A 22,891-nucleotide genomic window follows, 5' to 3' on the forward strand; every position below is an offset into this window, starting at 1 on the left:
GGCACAAGTTTCTACTTGGGTTCTAGAAGTGACAAGTGATCTAAAAATATTAGAATGACAGCTTCAGTGCGCAGGTAAACTTTTGTTAGAGCCCAAAAAGTTGCAGTTAAGCAATCTGCTTGAGGCAGTCACACTTATTCCTAGAAAATAAAGTAAGGGTCGGACCATTGATACATCAACAGCTAGGACCATTGACACTTTAATTAAGAGAGCTTAGGTAACCATTTTCAATAATAATAAATGGAAACATTCACGAAATCGGTAGGAATCACGGTGCAAGAGTTTGGTTTTATTGGAAGATGAGACCTTAATGTTTAATTCTTCTTGTTTATTATGTGTAAGTTTTATTCTAATTATAAACACAATATCGGATTTATTTGTAAGCCTCCTATGTTGATACAAGTTAAGTAAAAATTTCAATTCGAAAAACTGACATTGATTCTATTTCACACCTATACATTAATGAAACGTAGAAATTCCCCATGTTTTTTTATATTTTATTTTGCATAAAGCTTTCTTTCTCTCAATATAAATTAAATCGTGTAAAACTTAACTGAGTCATGCCTTTTTCGAGTCAATCCATCGGAAAGGAAAACAATAAGAATGACATTGGCAGGCATTTGCCAAAATTATCTTTCGTTTTAAAAAAAAAAATAAAATAACCATTGAAGAATAAAAATAAAATAAAAACGAAGAATATTCTTTTAGGTAACGTCAACGAATTTATTTAATTTTAAATAAATTAATAATAATTAATATTAATGGCGCTTATATTTTTAACATAGTTTTCTTTCCATATGAACAACAATAAATATCGATTTCAATAACAATACATTTTCTCCGATTGTGGAAATAATATCGGTTGAATTGGACTAATTCATCGAAACTAAGCAATAATAAGGCATAAATGAGTTTGATTTTCTCGTGTTGTCAAATCAGGAAAAGGATAGTATTTCCTTTCGCTTAAAGGCTAACCGATAAACCGCTTAAAAAATAAATTTTAAATCCACTAATTCTTCTTCAGATTTTATTTTTTAATTTTTTGAAATTATTTGCTTTGATTGTTTTAAGTCAAATTATCATTTTTATATATATTTTAATTTCGAAAACATTACTAATATAATTATTCATACTTTTTGGAAAGTTTTATTTTTCATTTTCTTAATTTTCTTCTTCAAGAATGTTTTTCATTGAATATCGTCGACTATGTTTTTTTTTGTGTGAATATTGAATGAGATATTCACATTGATTTATTTATTTTGAAGAAATTTTTATGATTTTATCGTTACATACATTTATTGGCATTTAAATAAAGTTTTTCTTTGTTTAGATATGTGTGATGAACTCTGGGTTCAAATATGAGAATCCAACAAATTCCGTTTGATCCAAATTCATCATGAATAATTTGTCGGTTGGTGTTAAATCTGTTTTTTCTGATGTGAATTGTCGATCGAAATTTGATACGTCCTTACGATGTTTCTGTAAATGGAAAAAGAAAAAGTTTTTTAGAACAAATTGTAAATTTTATTATATTTCATAGTCATAAGGGTTTTTACAGAATAATTTAGCCTTTAATTGTATTTTACTAGAATTAGAGTTATATCATGCACGTATTTCTTTGGGTTAACTTCCTTTAGCTGGCCCTCAAGTCCTAGTAAAGGACTATTGGTAACTTATGACCACTCAATCCATCATAATTTGAAATAACACTATACTATCCACCAGAGTCTTAGGGGTTTGTACTTGCCGAAAAATGGACATGGGCTTGTGGGGGTTTTATTAACGCGCGGGTAAATGACAGTCTGAGTTTTCCGTTTTTCATCATCATCATCAACACGCACAACAACCGGTATCCGGTCTAGACCAGACATCCCGGTTCTGCGCCGAGGTTCGTTTTTACAATATATATTTCGAGTTTTTCACCAAACAGTCCTTGGGCAGTTCTTACTGGTTGCCGCGTGGTTATCATTTGGGTGTGAAGTAGGAAGCTTGTGCACCATTCCAGCTTGAACGATGTGTTGAAGTTTGCTCGATGATTGTGATAGGACCGCCGGAGGAGGGAGCCTCCCGAAAATTTCGAAGAGTGGCAGGAAATCCGTTTGTGTCAACAGATGAGGTTCGTCGGCACAGGCTTTTGATACAAGGACACAAGGACACAAGGATACAAGGACGTGAATTAATTTGGTACTAGGGTTCATGTTAGGCAGATGCTAGTAAGATATATCAATCTATTTAAGCTAACTAGGATTAATATTAGAACGTCCGCCAAAGTCTCAGGATCTAGTCCTGTTGAGAAGCGAAAAAGGTTTCATAATTTAAACTATTCAGCATCATTAACGGCGCAAGAACCGGTATCCGGTCTAGGCCTGCCTTAACAAGGAACTCCAGACATGCCGGTTTTGCGCGGAGGTCCACCAATTCGATATCCCTAAAAGCTGTCTGGCGTCCTGACCTACGCCATCGCTCCATCTTAGACAGGGTCTGCCTCCTCTGCTTTTTCGACCATAGATATTGCCCTTATAGACTTTCCAGGCTGCATCATCCTCATCCATTCGGATTAAGTGACCCGCCCACCGTAACCCATTCAGCCGGATTTTATCCACAACCGAACGGTCATGGTATCGCTCATAGATTTCGTCGTTATGTAGGCTACGGAATCGTCCATCCTCATGTAGGGGGCCAAAAATTTTTCGGAGGATTCTTCTCTCGAACGAGGCCAAGAGTTCGCAATTTTTCCTGCTAAGAACCCAAGTTTCCGAAGAATACATGAGGACTGGCAAGATCATAGTCTTGTACAGTAAGAGCTTTGACCCTATGGTGAGACGTTTCGAGCGGAACAGTCTTTGTACGCTGAAATAGGCTCTGTTGGCTGACAACAGCCGTGCGCGGATTTCATCCTCGTAGTTGTTATCGATTGTGATTTTCGACCCTAGATAGGAGAAATTGTCAATGGTCTCAAAGTTGTATTCTCCTATCCTTATTCTTCCTGTTTGACCAGTGCGGTTTGATGTTGTTGGTTAGTTCGTCTTCAGTGCTGACGTTGCTATCATATACTTTGTCTTGCCTTAATTGATGTGCAGCCCAAGATCTCGCGCCGCCTGCTCGATCTGGATGAAGGCAGTTTGTACGTCTCGGGTGATTCTTCCCATGATGTCGATATCGTCAGTATAGGCCAGTAGTTGGGTGGACTTAAAGAGGATCGTACCTCTTGCATTTACCTCAGCATCCCGGATCACTTTCTCGAGGATTCAAGAAGGATTGCTTAGTGGTTAAACCGGGCTGTTGTGGCAGACCGTTGAGGTTCAAATCTAATTGACGGCAGAGTATCTGAGCCAAATTAAGGCAGTTATCAGCGAGCGAGCGCAATGCCGACGTTATTACCTTCTATAGGGTACCGTAGTCCTGTGTACAGTTACGGTCTTACGGTTACGTCCAGACATAGAAAATGAACGTAACTCAATCAGCCATAGATTGCTCTACTTTGGTAACCCACGCTTTATGCGCCGTTGTTATGTACTTCTACGAATCTCCGCAAAGCCGGTAAATAAGTCTAGCGAGATGGTTGCACTATCACGTCAGGTGATCCCACGATTCATTTTTGTATGGCTTAATCGCGAGAAACAGATCAGGCAACTGTTCGATATACAGACCTGCGGCACAAGATTATAAAGAAATCATCGGTTAACACAATGATCATGTCAGTGAAAAGGAAGACGAAGGGATCGTATTAACGCATCCTCTGACCATCACGAATGTTGAAAGAAAATATTAGGTTGTTGCAAATGAAATGACCATTTTGGTACTAAAATTTAAAACGACTGTAAAGCTTACAAAAATTTATTTATTTGATCAAAATAGGTGCCAGTTGATTGAAAATACTTCTCCCAATGAGATTCAAGAGCATGTATGCCAGTTTCATAGAAGTCCAACTGTCGGGTGTTGATAAATTGGTCGAAGGCAATTTTGACAGCCTCTTTGTTCCTAAACTGTTTTTTCGCCAAAAAATGATCCAAATGCTTAAAAAAGTGGTAGTCGGTTGGCGAAAGGTCCGGTGAATATGGTGGATGAGGCAGAGTCTCATACTGCAATTCGTTCAACTTTTGAACCCTTGTTCTCGATACATAAGGTCGTGCATTGCCGTGAAAGAGTATCACACCATCTCTGTTGACCAATCTCGGTCGTTGAATACTCAATTTTTGGTGTATTTCCTCGGGTTGGGCACAGTATTTCTGTGCATTTATTGTCTCTCCAGGTGCCAAAAAAAGATAAGTGTATAACTCCTGTAGAACACCAAACAGTCACCATTACCTTCTTCGGATAGAGGCTCGGGTTCGGCATATGCTTCGGTGGCTCATCAGCATCTAGCCATTGCGCTGATCGGCGACGATTGTCGTATAATATCCACTTTTCATCACATATTACTATTCTGTGCAAAAAGGAGTTGTTTCTGTTGCGGGAGAGTAAAGAACTGCAAATGTCCATTCGAAGCGCCATGTTTTGCTCCGTAAGGGCTTGCGGTATCGTATTAGCTCCAAATGCGCTGTTAATGTTCGGTCGCCTTCGCTGCTTTATGACCGAGTTTGAACTCATACAGAAAAAGTATACGTTTTTGGCTCTTTTTCATCCTTTTTTCCTTTTCATTCACTGCTATCACAACGATGGTCAAAACTGAAATGACTCCTTGATTAAATGTAGGAGTATTTATACTTCATTATCCGACACCAATAGCGCCAATCGCAACTAACTTCATTTGATTGCCAGATCGGCTATTTTAAATGCAACAACCTAATAGAATCGAGTCAAGAACACGATTCGAAAATGGCCGGAGTCACCAAGCCCGAGAAGCTAACAGCAATGTACGAATGGTTTCGAGTGCTTTTGCTAACGTGTCCAAAGTGTGACGATTATCGGAGTTGCCTTGTCATCACCTAATAATGTATGATTTACTAGAAAAAAGTTGAATTTCTGATAGCCGGTCCCAATGACATTGACATCATTACTATCAGAACTGAGAGTTTTGACCACTGCGGATCACTGGCCCCAGCTAATGGTGCTGGCAGCACAACATAGACGAAGTGACGTTTTGAAAAGTGTGCTTTCCGATGTCTTTATCAATGAACATCTCAAACGCAATATCTACCACAGTGTCACTATATTGTAACCCCCTATGATTCCCATTGCTGGGCAACCACCGAAAACTAAAACCGCCGCCTTGCAACTATGAATCCAAAGCTGTTGTGCCAGATTAGTTTCCTAACTTCGCGCTAATTAACTGCTAGCTAAAATTAGTTAATCAAAGGGTTCGATGGAAGACGACAACTTAACTGGTTAGATAATGACTTCAAAATATCCCAACCTCGTCGAGACCACTATGGGATTACAGAAGCATGTCCAGAAATTATACCAATCATGGCGAATAGAATTTTGAGAGAGGACTCTTGAAGCCCAATTGGTGTTTTGGGGAGTAGATTAAAATTTTCGAAATTTTTGTTCGGAATTGTGGGAGTCCTGAACCGCGACCTTCCGTATGAGAAAAGGAATCACCCCACAGTCACTGGTATACTAGAATGATAACACGATTTTGGAAAGCAGCTAACATGTGCCCAAGCAACGTAAGCTAAGTCGATAGTCTTCTTTGGTTTAAGAGGATATTCCTCTCCGAAGAAATGCTCCCAGATCCCTAAGTTTTTGAAGAAAAATTTAGCGGTTAAACCGACCTCGTTGGACTTCAACTCCACTTCGTTCACATCCTAGTTCCAGACAGCAGAGAAGAACACCCTTTCATCCTAAATCACTGGTTGACCGTCACTAATGTTTACCCTAACTGACCCGCTCAATTTCATTGATAATCATGATCTGGTAAAAATAATGTCAGGTGAACAGGTCGCTTGGAAATGAGAGGAGTGAGAGAGTGCCTGAGAATACTCTTCGAAAAGCGTCCGTCTGTCGGTCTTTGATCATTTCTTTGCTTTGAATTGAAAACTGATGTTCCTCTTCCGGTTATTAGTTATAGCGAACTAGAGAGACTAAGTTGGACTTTTGTTAAGTTTCTGCGCATTTTACTATATTTAAGATTGTTAAGAATACACCAAAAGTTTTCCCTGCTTGTCGTAAGAGGCGACTAAAAGGGATAGAAATTTGCAAATTTTGAAACTTTACTGCCACCGAAATGTTAACGTCGCCTCGGATAGGGACTGACCTTACGGCATCGATCTTTGGCTTTTTAAAACCGACTATGATTGGTTTCTGGAATGTGCGTACGCTCCTCGATAGCGGTAGTGAGGGTCTTCAGAATGTTCGCTTTCTTCAACTTGAGCGGGAATTCCAACGATATAAGCTGGACATTCTGGGCCTTAGCGAAGTAAGAGGGTGGAACTCTGGAGAGTACTCCTCCCACTCTTGCCACATCTATGGCAATGTGCTTTTGTCCTTTGGAAAGCAATGGTAGCAGACGCGAAACCGTTGTTTCTGACGGCTACCACAAGGCGCGTTCTTTTTATCTTGGAGCCGGTTTCTGACAGACTTTTGATGCACGATTTCGGTCCAGGTTAAGGAGCATCACAATTATACGGTGTTATAAACCAACTTACGATATAGTGGAGAAAGATGCTTTCTACGTGTGATTACACAAAGTTCAGGGGAGACTCCCTAAGGATGACGCTATGATCGTGATGGATGATCTGAATGCCAAGGTAGGATCTGACAACACCTTGCTCGGTCATGTGATGGGAAAACAGGTTCTTCATTATTGAAACTTCCACCGCCTCGTCATTGATGGCATAATGTTCGAGCACAGAGCCTGTCATAAGGTCAGTTGAGTTTCAACTCGAAAGGGATCACCATCTGATGGTCGCATATGTTTTCTTTCTAACTGCGCCCGGCACTTTCCGCAGGGTTTGAGAGCTATCTTGCTGATCGAAGGGCAGATATAATATATTGAGTGATCCGTCTGAGAATGTCGATGAGCATTGGGCCGCCATTAAAAATGTTATTTTCTTGGGTGAATACATAGGTGGTCGGCCACGTCCCGAAGGGGTGTCATAAGATCTGACTGACTGCGGAAGGGGTTGTAGGCTCTGCTGACCGTTGTGGGTGGTGGCGGCCGTGACGCGCTTGAACTCCGATACCGAGCGGAATCCCGAACTGTGTACGACGTGACAAGAGAGAATTTGTTGTTGCCTTGGTCAGGAAAGCGAAAGATGCCGCAGATTACCATGGTTTCAGGAATGCACACCGCATCACGAAAGATTGTCCTGTGAAGGACGTCAACGGTCGACTTCTCTGGAAAGAAGACTTCACTAGGGTTCTTATCCGTATTTAATTCGGTGAAGTTCCTCCTCTTGTGGATGAAATGGCTAGTTACCGTAACATGCGGATACGGACTATTCCCCTAAGCAGAAGAGAAATCAGTTCGGGCATCAATGCACTCAAACGGCGTAAAGCCTCTGGGCTTGACAGTCTCCCTACAGAGAACAGTCTGGTTTCCGCTCCGGATCCTCCTGCATTGACTACCTCAACACCCTGCGGATCATTTTGGAACAGTGTACGGAGTTTAGATCTTCACTGCACTTGCTCTTCATCGATTTCGGGAAAGCTTTCAATAGCCTGAATAGGGAGTGTATCTGGAGTATTCTACGCAGAAGGGGAATTCTAGAGAAACCAATAGTTATTATCAGAGCGACATATGATGGCACAAAATGTCACGTGCTGCTGGATTTAGAGGTCGAAAGCGGAGTCTGCCAGGGTTGCATCCTGTCACCGGTTTGTTATCGGTTATGTTCTTCATGTTAATTTGTCTGGAGAACGCGGGGGATTTCAATGGACAATGACATCTTTCCTCAAACACCTGTTTCTCTCTCACCGGGTCATGGACTTTGGTCAAATGGCTCTGGATTTGGAAAGAGAGGCAAGTAAAGTTGGTTTGAAGGTAAACACGAACAAAACCAAGGTTTTCAATTTGCCCGCTCATCGCACTTTCCTTGTTTGCATTAATGGGTAGAGGATCGAAAGGATCGATCAATTTGTATATCTAGGAAACGTGGTTTCTGCGGACGGTGGCACTGAATTGGATGTTGCCCGGCGCATTAACAGCGCTAGATCCACTTTCACTGCCCTGCTTAACATCTGGAAATGCAGTTATCTCAAGACCAAGATCAAGTTGGGATTGATCTGTTATAGTGTTGTTTCCGTGCTGCTATATGGGAGAAGCACATGGAAAGTGAACTCCACTCCAAGCCTTCGTCGACACTTGTCTGGGTCGTACCATCGGAGTACGCTGTGCTGACACTATCTTAAACGACAAACTTGAGCGGCGCATAGGCTATCATTAGTAATATCCTTTCAAAAAAGAGCTGAATAAAGCCTTTTTGTAGGGTGGTACCTTTTAAAGCTCTTATGATTAGTTGAGCTGCCCACTTTGTGGACAAGAAAATCATTTATCCAAAAATGTTACCTCTTCATTCATTTACGAATTAGATATGACAATTACAAATTTTTAAAAGTAGGAATGTATCTTTTATTGATACTCACAATCTTCGGCTTAAACGGTGGCTGAACTTCACGATTCTCAATTTTCTCCCAATCAATTCGCCTAAAGAATGGATGACCACGAACTTCCTCTTCTCCGGTTGATCCACATCCTAAACGTTTCGGTGGTTGTTTGGTCAGCAACTGAAAAATTGCAAACATTTCCGATTTATTCCCCAGTCGTACTATGTTTATTGCAGGAGTGCTCTGCCTAGACTCAGAGGTCAGAATAAATTTCAAACTTTTAATGAGTTTTCTAAACTGGTTTGATGAATAAATTGCAATAACTTACGCCCTTGCACACTTCCTTGGCTTCTTTACTTAAATTCTTAGGATATGATACATTGTGATCTGTTATTGCTGCAAAAAGTTCTTCTTCGTCCTCGCCATCGAATGGGGGCTGTCCGACAAGCATTTCGTAGAGAAGGACTCCGTATGCCCACCAGTCTACTGATTTGCCGTATGGTTGATAGAGGATAATCTGGAAGGATAGAAAGTTGAGAGTGTTATTGATGCGAGAATATGTCAACTTTTTATGGAAGGAACTCTAGTCAACTAGTCATGATGCACTTAATCTTGTTATTCCAGCACAGGCAGTTGTCAATAAATCTTATTTGAATTATTTGAATTTTAATCTGAACCTTCCAATACCCAACAATCCTCATCCAATCATTCTCACTCAAATGAATCTGAAAATTGAAAAGTTCACACCCAATGCAGGTTGGACTATAACCACCTTATCTAACCCCGCTAAATAATCCCTGATATCTATATTCAATTCCTTTCCTTCTCACAAAACACTCTGGTCGAAAACGATAAATTTCTACGTCACTTCCACTGTGGAAAGGTGAAGCGATTTGGCTGGGTGATGCGTTACGATAATAGCGAACAAGGATTTTACCTCGGGTGCAATATAGTCTGGAGTACCACAAAATGTTTTAGTTGTTTTATCGCCATTTATCCCTTCTTTGCACATTCCGAAGTCAGCAATTTTCACGTGGCCATCTGCGTCCAGGAGTACGTTATCCAATTTCAAATCTCTATAGATGATTCCTTTGTTATGAAGGTAGAATAGTCCAATAGCAATTTCAGCTGCATAGAATCTGGAAGAAGAAGTTCGAGTTGGGAAATTAAATTCAAGATTAATGGAAGATATCCTTGAATAGTGGTACTTACACTGCAACTGGTTCCTTAAATTTACCACACTGTTGAATTTGGAACATAAGATCACCGCCGTTAACATATTCCATAACGAAGAATAAACGATCCTGGAAAGGTAAAGAAATACGTTTCAGAAATGATATTGACTTGACAGATAAGGGATACCATTTAGGGATCAACCGGAAGAAAATCCTAAATATTCACAAAAGTGGAAATGATCTCCAGAACAGTAAGCTAATATGGGCTGCATCCAAGGATCACTTATGGAGGAGGGATACCGCTGCCGGAAACATGATTATATGTCGGCTTAGGCCCTTGGAAAAATGACGACCATATTGTGGGAGGAGACATACGCCATTTGACAGACGCCAGCAGAGTTAAACACTCTGTGCGTGCTTGAATCATTTAAATTTAGTCTGACGGCTTTATCAACACTAAACATCATGATATGCTAGTTAATGTAGGGTTGAATTCAGTCGTTGCTTAACTTCGATTATATTGGTGATAATGAGAAGGTTGATATATTGTTGGGGTGCAGAGCGGATTTTGAATTAAAACCATCTAGTGATAAGTCAAAGGGTAGTATAGGTCTCAGGGCGAAACGTGGATTGGTATCCACGATAGAGCATAAAATCTGGGAAACACCAGCTGAGCCAACACCAACAGCTCTACTACCAAACTCTATTTCCACCTCTACGTGGTGACCGCTAGGACCTCTTTTTTAACGAAAAGCTGCAGACGAAGAAGGATGAAGGCGAGTCTCCTGCGCCTAAAAACGGGGCAAATTGTATCAACTGGTCCTCCAGGTTGGGGGTTGGGTAGGGCTGACAACCCTACACGAAAACAACTTGTTACGAAGCCACAACGGGAACCACGGACTGCACGGATAATACAACGACGAACCCGGCACCGACAAAGGAATAACGATTTGCGCATTTTCTCATGGAACGTGCGCTCCCTGTACTGAGATGAAGCTGCCAAGTAGCTAGCCGATACCCTGTCCCAATATAGGGCTGATGTAACAGCGTTACAGAAGATGTGTTGGACAGGGATCGATTTCCTGAAGAAGAGTCACTACAACATATATTATAGCGGCCATCCAGTAAACCATGTGCTCGGAGTAGGTTTCTTAGTCAGCCAAAAACTGAAACCTGCTGTTATCGGCTTTGAAAACATAAGCAAACGGCTATGCACTCTGCGTTTGCGAGGCAAATTTAGAAATATAAGCCTCATTAACGTTCACGCCCCTACAGAGGAGACTGCAGAGTCGGAAAAGGATACCTTTTGAGCGGTAGTAGAACGAACGCTCGAAGCCTGTCCCAGATATGATATCAAAATTATATTTGGAGATTTTAACAGCCAAGTAGGGAAGGAGCCCGTATTCAGGCGATACGTTGGCTCCCATATTATTATTATTCAATTAGCAGTGTCACACGAAATGGTAGTTGGAAGTACCTGGCTTGCGCGGAAAGTGGTCCGCAAACATACATGAACCTCTCCAGACGGGACCACTTTCAATCAAATTGACCACGTCTTGATCGAATGCCGCCATCTCTCAGTCTTGATGAATGTCAGAACATATAGGGGGCTAATCTAGACTCGGATCACTATCTCGTTGGCATGGTGCTCCGAGCTCGAATAACAACACCACCAAGAATCCTTTTTGACAATCAGGTGAGAGTTAACATTGAAGCCATCCACAGCACAGCCCTCCGCGATACCTATAGAAGGGAAATGGATGCCACAATAACCGCAGTTGGCAGAGAACCTGGAGATGAACCATCAACAAATGATCTTCACAACCACCTGAAGAACGTTATCATTGATACGGCCACAAGGATACTTGGCCCCAGCCGCAAGAAAAGTCGGAACGGCTGATTTGACGGTGAATGTAAGTTAGCAATGGAACGGAAGAATGCTGCATACAGAGACTTATCACGAACTTCGGCGAGGGGAGAAACGACTTCACAGATGGAAAAAAGAAGCCTGGGAGAACCAAGTCTGTGAACTCGAAAAGTACAGAGAGCAACCGCACCAGGCACGGAAGATTTACCAACATATCAGCAGGATGAATCCTTACACATCTCGATGTTCATCCTGCCGAGAAAAAGAGGGAACTCTGATTTCCGACAGAACAGGGCGTATTGGAGCGATGGGTTGAGTACTTTGATGAACTACTGAACTGAAGACGACGGATAACTACTGCCACCACCAAGTATCGAAGAAACAGTCCATGCAATTCATCGGCTTAAAAATCATAAGTCGCCTGGAGCCGATGGAATTACAGCCGAATTGGTTAAATGTGGAGGTGATCATATACACCAAGCGGTCCATCAACTTATGCTCAAAGTGTGGGACAGCGAATCAATGTTTGACCACTGGCAGAGAAGCATTATCTGTCTCATATGTAAAAAGTGCAGCAATTATAGAGGTATCACGTTGCTGAGTAGCATCTATAAGATATTCTCAGCTATCTTGCTAGGCCGGATAGCTCCATACGCCCAGAACATTATTGGCCTATACCAAAGAGGCTTCACTCCAGCAAAATCAGTAATAGATCAGATTTTCTCTGTGTGGCAAGCGATAGAAAAACTGTTGGAATATGGACATCAGTTGCACCATCTCTTCATCGACTTTAAAGTCGCCTATGATAGCATAGGCAGGGTAAAACTGTACACGGCCATGATAGAATTCGGTATCCCGACGAAATTGATAAGACTGACTAGGCTGAGGGTTAAGAAGGCCTAGGGGTATAGCCTTCTATGCCTGCAAGAGAACCTTTGCAAAGAAATGGGGTCTCCGGACGAGGATGGTTCTCTGGATGTACACCACTGTACTGCGTTCGATCCTAACGTACGGCTCTACTGTATGGGTGGGAGGCTTTGAAGAAAAAATACAATAGAACGAAGCTTAATAGGATTCAAAGAACAGCGTGTGCGGGTGCTACTGGGGCTCTGCAGTCTTGCCCGGCAGATGCTCTCAATGTACTCCTGCATCTCCTCCCCCTAGACCTCCACATTAAATATGTTGTAGCGTGCAGTATTGTCAGCCTACGTGAGTCCGGATGCTGGGCAGTGAAGTCTTACGGCCACAGCAACATCCTAGATGAAATACCTCGAGAAATTTGGGCATCCCCCACGGACTATGTCACAAGCAAGCTGAACTTCTCGAGAAACTGTGTTGTGGACTTTCCAACCAGGGCAAAGTGGAAGACCGGCGGCGTGTTGCAAGACTATGATACAGTATTCTTTACGGACGGATCAAAGATGCCCTATGGAGCCGCCGCGGGGGTTTTCTCGAATACACACGGTGTATCAAACTCGTATGGTCTCCATTGCCGGAGCTGCGGAGAAGGAAGGGATTGCCCAGCTCTGGCTAGAGTCAGGCTGTGGACACTGGGTAAACCATTCTTTAGGGACCTCAGAGAGATTTCTAGCTACATAATGGGAGAGCTGCTTTCCTTCGTGAATGCTATGGGCTGACTCTGAAGATCCGAGCCGGCTGAGCTCTGCCCCCTTCTCCCATAACAACAATCACGGTCTTAGGAGTTTGTGGCATCAAAACGGGGCACCAAAGCGCTAATTGGGCTCCTCAGAGCGCCACTGATACCTACCTACCTACCCTACTAGGCTGACCCTGGCCAATGTGGGAGGCCAGATAAATGCAGCAGGATCACTCTCAAGACCATTCGACATCAACAACATTCTATGACAAGGGGATGCCCTATCTTGCGTCCTCTTTAACCTGGCCTTCGAGAAAGTGATCCGTGATGCTGACGTAAACGCAAGAGGTACGCAAGAGGTAAGTCCACCCAACTACTGGCCTATGCTGACGATATCGACGTCATGAGAAGAACGACCGGAACGTACAAACTGCCTTCATCCAGATCGAACAGGCGGTCATTAGGGCGAGATCTTGGGCTGCACATCTATGAAGGCAAGACGAAATATATGGTGGCAACGTCAGCACCGAAAACCAACCAACCAACAACATAAAACCGCACTGGTCAAACGGGAAGAATAAAGATAGGAGAATACAACTTTGAGACCGTTTGTAATTTCTCCTATTTTGGGTCGAAAATTACAACCGATAATAGCTACGATGATGAAATCGGCGCACGGTTGTTGACAGCCAATAGAGCCTATTTCTGCTTACAAAAACTGTTCCGCTCGAAACGTCTCACCATAGAGTCAAAGCTCTTACTGCACAAGACAATGATCTTGCCAGTCCTCATGAATTCCTCGGAGAGTTGGGTTCTTAGCAAGAAAAATTGCGCACTCTTGACCGCTTTCGAGAGAACAATACTCCGAAGAATTTTTGGACCTCTATATGAGGATGGGCAATTCCGTAGCCTACATAACGATCAAATCTAGGAGCGATACCATGACCGTCAGGTTGTGGAAAAAATTCGGTTCAATAGGTTACGATGGGCGGGTCTATAAGGGCAACGTCTGTGGTAGAAAAAGAAGACGAGGCAAACCCTGCCTGAGATGGAGCGATGGCGTAGGTCAGGACACCAGACAGCTTTTAGGGATATTGAAGTGGTGGACCTCGGTGCAAAACCTGGATGTCTGGAGTTCTTTATTAAGGCAGGCCTAGACCGGATACCGGTTGTTGCGCCGTTGATGATGATGATGATTTCTTTTTTGCACGGAGATATATTCCGAAAAAATGATTGTATTCAAATTATGCAGTTTATCCTACAGTGGTTTACTTCAGGGTAATATCTTTAAACAATTAACCACTCACCATAGTTTGGAAGCACGAATGAAGCTGTACAAGAAACGGAGGCTTTTCCGCCAATGCCAGTACCCTTTTTTCAACCATAGTACACTCAACATCATCATCTTGGATAATAACATCCTTTTTCAAGATCTTAATGGCGTAGAGTTCATCAGTACCTTTCCTTTCAGCTAATAGGACCTGGAAGTTAAGAAGAGAAACAAAAATAGTCATTCACTTGCATATTATATACATGAACATCTCGTATAACATACAGGATTTGAGCCACTTTACCTTTCCAAATGATCCTTTTCCTAGCACTTTAAGGAAGTTAAAGTCTGAAGCTCGAATCATATCAAGCTTTGTGACATTATGTGGAACGTCTCTGTCGGTACGTGGTGGTGCCCGCCTAGTTGATGGTTTCTGCAATGGAGGATCAAATTTAAAGGTTTCTGAATAATTATAATAATTAGTGATTTCAACAGATACTCACTTGATTCTTGAGTTTCGAGAGATCTGTTATCTCATCGGTGCATGGAACATTGTAGAATTCACCTTCTTCCTGTGTGAGAAGCTTATACCAACCATCCACCGGATTCTACAATTTTATCAACATTTATCTTTCAATTGTAGATAATTATTCTAATTTTTCTTGTTATTCCAAATTACCTTGATAATTTCTGAAATTCCGAACGAGAGAGATCCCATGAAATCATTTCTAGATGTTCTGTCCCAATCCCATACTTCGATGTGGACTCTGCGATCCTTGTCCTCGGATTTGAGATCACTGAAAGACGCATGAGATGAGCCAATTCTGTATCTATCTAAAATCACAAAATCCTAAAAAGAAGTAACTCACTATGTGATTGTTTCATTCCACACCGGATTTAACGAAGCTTTGATTGTTTTGGTTTTCTTTTTTGTCTTATCTGATTCGTCTGGTGTTAACTTTGTTTTTACATATGGATCACTCAACCCATTAGGGTCCATAGGAATGAGATTGGCTCCTTCTTTAACTGTAATTAAATGGAATAAATAAAATTGTTAATAAAGATCGTTACCTTGATAATGAAAATTTGATTAGTTTCATTTGAATTCGTCCTTAAACCTGGGAGTCGATAAAGAGGTATACTGTTTCTGGAGATCTCCTCCAAGAAGGACCTTTCTAGACTGCCATTCTGTTGAAGTATAGTTCCGAGATAGGTACACATATATGGAGAAAAGTTGGTATGCTACATCAGTGTGCATTATAAAAAAACATGTGTAAACCGTTGCAATTAATTCCATTTTAACTTTAATTGACAGGAAGCTTTATTACTATACGTTAACCACGAATACGCGCCATCACTATCTGGTCCTGACAATGTGCTTCAGGTTTCCTAAAACTTTTTGAGAAGCTTATACTCTTTCTCTACTGCTCTATGTTAACTAGCTGTAGGGTGAATGGAGTTGCTCGTCATCACAAATGGTGGATGCAGTGCCGTTTGCCTCTTGGATGAAATGCTTCCGCCTGTACAAGGAGATCTTGAGCTTGTCACAGAAGTGCATCACGCTCGAGGACCTTATAGGGACCCCCGAACGGGGGCTGCAGTGGCTTCCGGATGGTATTAGTCCTTACCAGAACGTAGGCGCACGTTATGAGTTGGCTAGGGGTGTCAACCGCTGGCTACGTATGCCGAGATAGCGGCGGAAGTTTTTTATTTAGGAAATTCTTTTCCTAGTAGGCGTCTCTTTTGTCCAGGCTGGGGACTATCAGCTCAGCAGGCCTGACAGTAAACTCCTTGCAGACGGCTGTACGGAGGCTAAAAAGAACGAAAGTACAGACAAGACCCGCGAGCAGGACGGTTCGTCACGTACCATAATGCCTGCCTTCAGTGTTCGGTGTCAACGTTTTAGCATCCCATTGAATTGTAGATGGTATGCAGTTGTCCACTGGCGTTTGAATCTCAGGAGCTTTCCGAGCTCCGAGAAGAGAGTTGATTCGAATTGCCCTCCCTGGTCTGTGATGATTGTGGCGGGAGCACGGAAGTGGGGAATTCACTCTTCACAGAGGGCCTCGTCACGTACCTGTGCTGTTATGTCCTTCAGAGGTATTGCTTCAGGCCACCGCGTAAACCGATCAATGATGGTAAAGCAATACTTGTAGCCATGTGAGTCTCGCAAGGGCCTATAATGTCGAGGTTTTTGGTTTAGAAGTGCCTTGTCGACTTAGGGAATTTACATACTTCCTTCTTAATATGTGTAGTGATTTGACACTTTTGCTCCACGTCCTTGTTCATGGGCGACCAGAAATATTTGCTGGAAACTAGCCTTTTCGATGTCCGAATGACAGAGTGCGCAAGATCGTGTACCGAGCTTGTTTACGAAAAGCGGGCGGAATATATGGCCTAGGTCCTTTTTCAGACAGGTCCCACTAGACAGAGGAATGTGAGCCGAAAATAGGGAACTCTTGTGTTTGGAGTTTCATTGTAGGCTCTGAAGAACTGCATCATCCTTCTTGCCCACAGCGATTGTCGAAAAATTGACAGCGGTTGGGATGTTGAGCGGGATTCAACTATTTTGAGAAGAAACCCAACTTTGGTACACCCTCTGGTGAAGAGCAGCGCCTACTGCAGTGTGTAAGGCATCGACGAATACGGCCAGAGGTGCATCTTGTTGAGGGAATCTCAGAAGTGTAGCATCTACCTCTTAGCTGTTGATTGGTGATTTCAGACACTTGGACGGTTTCTGGTGATCATACAACTTCTCGTGAATCTTTGGTCTTACGATCAGACAGGAAGGCGTTAAGTAATGCCTGTTGGTGAGCGGAAACGACGTTAGAAGTTTATCATGTTCAAGAACCTTCTAAGGTTTTTGATCTTGATTGGGTTGGGTTGAATGTCGTGAGGGGTGATGGAATGGCCTAGAAATTTCACCTGCTGCTGAAGAAATTGCATTTTTCAACGTTGAAAATTAGGCCATTATCATGGAGGCGTTGAAAAATAACATGGAGATGTGTCCGGACTCAGTGGAAGATGTGACCAGAACGCCATTCAAGTAGACAAAACCGAAGTTCCAGTTTTGTAGTACAGAGTGGATGAATCTTTGTACGGTTTGCGCCGCATTGCACAAGTCAAAAGTAATCTGTGTGAACTCGAAGAGTCTAAAAGGTGTGCAAATTGTTGTCTTTAGAATATCTTTGAGAGCTACAGGGATTTGATGGTAGGCTTTGGCGAGATACTAGGTCGAGAAAACACGACAGTTTGGTAAATAATGCGCAAAATCCTGGATGAGTGGAATGGGGTTCCGGCTCGGAATCGTCTGAGAATTCAGGCGTGTATAATCTCCACAAGGCTGCCATTCGCCCTTGGGCTTGGGGACCTAATGGAATAGAGATAACCAACTGCTATTGGAAGGTCTGTGTATATCCTGCTTGATTAGTTTGTTGAATTCTTTCCGTGCAAAAGTGAGCTTCTCAGGTGGTAGTGGACGCACCCTCAAGAAGATTGGGGAACCAGTAGTGTTTATGTAGTGCTGGACATCATCCTTAACTGGCTAAGAGATACTATACTCGTAGTAATGCTGCGATATTTTTGGAGGAATGCGTGGGTCGATAACTTCCTCAAAAATGATGGAAATAGAGTTGTCATTCGAGCAGGTTGAATTTTCCCCTGGCAACCTAAGAGAGGTAGTGGGGTTTATCAGGGACCTATGCTGCATTTCTATCAGCAGTCCATAGAGACGCAAGAAGTCCTAAGTCGTAAGCCTCATATGGGGACACTGATGTCAGCCAAAATGAAGTGCCCCGAAAAGGTCCGACGCAAGTCAAGATTTACGTATACTTACTTGCAGCCGTAAGTTGCGATGGGCGTCGACTTTGGTGCCGCTTATTTTAGCTGCTGAGAAAATAGCTTGTTGCGCCCGGAGGTTATCAGGACATGGTGCCCACTAAGAGGGTGGTACTCTCTAAGACGACGTGTTGCGGCAATTCGTGTAGACGTCGCTGTGCTTCCGAGCAAACTCATTTTTTTTGCGTCGTGAGAAATGTGCATGGGCTGGTACATTTCGTGACCGGATCTGCAACCTTTGGTCCTACCAGGACACGTCGGAGATCGATGGGGACCGTCGCATGGGGCTACCCGAACGCCAATTAGTCGAGGCGACATCTGAACGAGCTCGTGACCGCCTTCTCGAACGCAAAGCTTTCAACGCTGTCGTCAGTGTGGCCACATTGATCATAAGCGCTGTGAAGCGGGTGCTTAGTATCACTCGCCACAAGCTACTAACCTTGATGGTCATTTACTTGAATTATTTGCAATAAACGGGCAAGGAATACTTTATCAGTGCGTACTACAAACGTCGCCCTTTTTGGGATTATTTCTTGCCCACTTGCCGCATTCTGATTTTAGTGGCAATTGGTATTGAATTGCTCTCTTTACTCTTTTCGTAGCTTTCCAAGTGTATTGGTTGTTTGGAAACGGAGGAGTAGGAAGCTGAGCGGAGGCTGTAATGGAGAAGGAGATGTTGCGTTGGACTAGTGGCGTGACACGTTTTGATCACATCCGAAATGAGAATATCCACGATCCTCATGAGGTTGCACCGATCGTGGAAAAAATGCGGGAGAGGCGTTTTCGATGGTATGGTCACGCAATTCGCGCTATCGAGAATTCACTTGCCAAGATTGGTCTGAACATCGAAGTCGATGGTAAGCGACCAAAAGGCCGGAAAAAACAACGATGGCTTGATACGCTGGATTAGGATTTAAAAGCCTCGAGATTGCATCCAGATCGGGCATTTGATAGAACTAAATGATAAAAGCGATCACGACGAGCTGACCCCGCTTGTGAACGGGACAAGGGCTCAAGAAAAAGAAGAGGAGGCAATTTTGAAATTTTCGCAATACTATCAAGTGTTTTGAAAGTAGCTCATAGTGCGGGTATGAACTCACGTTTCACTGTTTTTGTAACGTCAAAACAATCAGGCTCAGGATTTTCCGTTAAATTGTCTGGCTATTTCTTCTGTCCTTTAATCGCAAACCTATTGCCACGATTGATCGGTTCCTTGAAGTCGTTGCTCAGGGTGCGATTTTGGCCTAATCACAGCATAACTTAGGCGACCTCTGTGGTTTGCTTTGTGTGATCCGCTAAAATTGCAATAATTTTCATCATTAGCGTCCTCCTTGTCCTTCTTACAGTTATCCATTGTGGGCGGATTTCCTTAAATAACGCAAAGGCTTGGTAGATTCCTATATGTTTTATTTTTTGGCAATCCAGGCTCAAGTTTTTACATTATATATGGAGGACGGGAAAGAAAGTTTTCTTTTTACGTTGCAGGGCCTCGGAGATGTCGCGCCACCAGCTCGATTTGAATGAAGGTAGACTGTATATCTCGGGTTATTCTTCCCATAATGTTAATATCGTCAGTGTAGGACAGTAGTTGGGTGGACTTGAAGAGGATGGTGTCTCTTGCATTGTCATCATTAGCTGCGGATATTGCGGCATCCATTTCCTGCTTATAGGTGTTACGGAGGGCTGTATTGTGAACGGATTCAGTATTCACTCTCACCTGATTGTCAGAAGGGATTGTAGGTGGTGTTGTAATTTGAGCCCGGAGCACTGTGCCAACGAGATAGTGATCCGAGTCCCTATTGGCTCCTTATATGTTCAGCATCAGCATGTGCTCAATTTGGTTGAAATTGATCTCGTCTGCAGAGGCCCACGTATGTTTGTGGACCGCTTTCTGCGCAAACCAGGTACTTCCAGCAACCATTTTGTGCAATACTACTAACTGAATAATCTGCAGTCCGTTATCATTGGTATCCTTAAGTATGCTATGGGAGCCGACGTATCGCCTTAATGTGGATTCCGTTCCTGACTGTTACAATCTTGAAGTATGATTTTGATATTACACTTGGGACAGGCTTTAACGGTCTGTTCAGCTGCCTTGAAGAAGGTATCGTTCTCGAACTCTGCAGTCTCCTCTGGAGCGGCGTGAACGTTAATGAGGTTAATATTTTTAAATCTGCCTCACAAACGCTGAGTGCATATTCTTTCGCTTTTATTTTCAAAGCCAATAATATCAGGTTTCATTTTTTCGTTGACTAAGAAGCCCACTCTGGTTCACTGGATGGCCGCTATAACACGTATATTAAAAACCCGGGAACGAAAACAGAATAACGATTTGTCCGTTTTCTCATCGAAATTGCGCTCCTTGTACAGACCGAATGCTGCTGAGCAGCTAGCAGATACCCTCTCCCAATATAAAGCTGATGTAACAGCGTTTCAAGAGATGCGTTGGACAGGGGTCGGTTTTCTGGAGAAGAGGGGAGAGGGAGCACAATTTCCATGAAAAAATGGACAAATCGATATTCCATTTTCGTTCCGGGTTCATCGTTGTAAAGTCCATCTTGTCCTAGGCTTCTTCTGTGGCTTCGTAACTTCGGTTTTTCGTGTAGGGTTGTTAGCCCTACCCAAACGCTAACCTGAGGGAATCAACTGGTCCTCCAATTTATACTGTTTTTAGGCGCGTCAGACTCGCCTTCATTCTTCTCTGTCTGCAGTTTTTCATTAAGGAAGAACTCCTAGCAATCTCCACCAACTATCTGAGAATTAGTTCCCAGAAAACTCCTAAGAGACGAATTGTGCAAAGGAATACATTTTTTACACCAAAAAAATCCTAATTTCCACGGAAAACTCATTTTCTGGATTTGATAATTACTTCAGAGCCACATGTTGCAAAGGCCTCAATTACTCTGATGACATCTGTTTGCTCCCTCACAGGGCCATGGATGGATTTGGAAACAGCGGCTAGTAAAGTTGGACTGAAGATAAACACCAGCAAAAGCAATGTTGTCAGCCTGATTGGTTATCGCACACCTGATGCAGAACAGTGGAGGAGCAATGCAAGTATCTCGGCAAGTTCTGGAGAGAGGGGCCTTGAACGATAGCGCGTAGGTGTGTTGGAGAATGGCAACCGTACATGTTGCAAAAAATATGGAATAGTGTAGTAACCTTGTCAGTAGGAGTTTAAGTAGACATCGTTGGTGAACAGCAATCACCAGACGTTGTTCTGGAATTCCTAGATATAAAACGAAGCTAGAAATTATTATATATAGTTCAGAAATGCTCGTTACAAACCGAACCATTTCAAATTCAAGATACCAAACACATCAAAAATGACTCCATACGGTCACTCTTTCCACATTCTCATAGGGAATTGTAGTTTCGTGGATATCTGTTGACCCTTCTTAGTAATTCCCAACGTCAACGCCATTTTACGCGAACGTAGTACTTAAACGACCAGAATAACTATTTCACTAATGGTCCTTTTGCTTATGCTAAATTTCAGTACGAGCAGATGTGGTAAAAAATTATTACTTTCGTCCCCATCTGATTTCATAATAACACCTTATTATCTCAGAATGTCGTCTACGTGCTGTCACATGCTACACTCGTGCGTACTTGACAAAAATATGTCTGCCTAGAGTCTTGAGATACTCCCCCTTCCCTCCCTCTTTCACTTAACTTTTGCAAATCCTGTAAGTCTGTCTTGCAAAACACCAACAGCAGTGTCCACTAGATAAGCAGGAAAAACAGCAACAAAGTCGTCACGTTATCCTTAACGAGTACATTTTGAGGTACGTGCAATGGTCCTTTGTGTTACAGATTAAAGTAACATTTTTTTTTTTGAAAATCTCGTTAAGGTTTCCAGCTGATGGAAAAAAGATACAAATGTACAATATGTATCTACATTTTATCTACATTAAAACAAGTGTTGCGGAGGAGATACCTTTCGGTTGCTCTTCAACGTGCTGCACGTACCGAGTCCTGCTGAATTCATAGAATTTCCCATGGAAGCAGAACCAAAAGATAATGAGCTCAATAAAATTGGGAAATGAAAAGATGTTTCCCTGTTGTTGCTTTTTTGTTTGTTTGTTATTTCAATTAGGGCGAAGAAGGGCCCTGAAATGTGGAGGATCATTTCGGGTGTAGTTGTAGGGTTTCATTAATTTGAAGGATTATTGATATTGTAAATGTGTTTGTGAGTAGGTTTATTGTTTGATTATAATTTTATATAGGCGTTGTTGCTGGCAGTTCCATTGATCATTAATGATGATCTAAACATGACTCAATAGTAATTGCCAGGGATAGCCATAATATAATTGGTTCGAAAAAAGACGAAGCGAAAGTTTCCAGAAATTAAAGTTATAAAGTAGCTTACATGGGAAAATATATTTAAATAGAGAAGTTATCGTTCAAAAGCACCTTTTTTCAAAGGATCGGAAATAAACTGGGCGGGTTGGAACCAAGTAAGCTACTCACTATTCCGGAAATTTGAATTTGATTTACTATAACTTAGTTAATAATAACAGAATCCGCACCAAACTTTTCTGTATTGTATCTTATAATATGATGCATACGTTAAACATTTTGGTCCTCTTAGGATTAACTTACAGATGATTTCCAATAGATATATACTATATGGTCTTAAATGATATACTTTA

The 22,891-nt window shown here is 42.3% G+C and overlaps 1 protein-coding gene across 2 annotated transcripts in view; it reads right to left on the reverse strand.

Moving 5' to 3' along the window:
• Positions 1-647: 647 nt before the first annotated feature.
• Positions 648-22,891, reverse strand: part of LOC119653887 (protein kinase C, brain isozyme) — a 536,905-nt gene continuing 514,661 nt past the window's right edge. For both annotated transcript variants that reach the window (XM_038059008.1, XM_038059007.1), the window contains exons 6-15: positions 15,269-15,425; positions 15,079-15,196; positions 14,903-15,007; positions 14,704-14,832; positions 14,437-14,610; positions 9,703-9,794; positions 9,428-9,629; positions 8,819-9,007; positions 8,530-8,670; positions 648-1,479 (exon numbers count right to left, since the gene is read on the reverse strand). In XM_038059008.1, the coding sequence (XP_037914936.1) occupies positions 1,327-1,479; positions 8,530-8,670; positions 8,819-9,007; positions 9,428-9,629; positions 9,703-9,794; positions 14,437-14,610; positions 14,704-14,832; positions 14,903-15,007; positions 15,079-15,196; positions 15,269-15,425 (1,460 nt within the window). In that variant the 3' untranslated portion in view covers positions 648-1,326. The remainder of the gene's footprint in view (positions 1,480-8,529; positions 8,671-8,818; positions 9,008-9,427; positions 9,630-9,702; positions 9,795-14,436; positions 14,611-14,703; positions 14,833-14,902; positions 15,008-15,078; positions 15,197-15,268; positions 15,426-22,891) is intronic.

This window comes from Hermetia illucens, chromosome 4 (assembly GCF_905115235.1).
Source record: "Hermetia illucens chromosome 4, iHerIll2.2.curated.20191125, whole genome shotgun sequence".
In the NCBI taxonomy this organism is placed as follows: domain Eukaryota; kingdom Metazoa; phylum Arthropoda; class Insecta; order Diptera; family Stratiomyidae; genus Hermetia; species Hermetia illucens.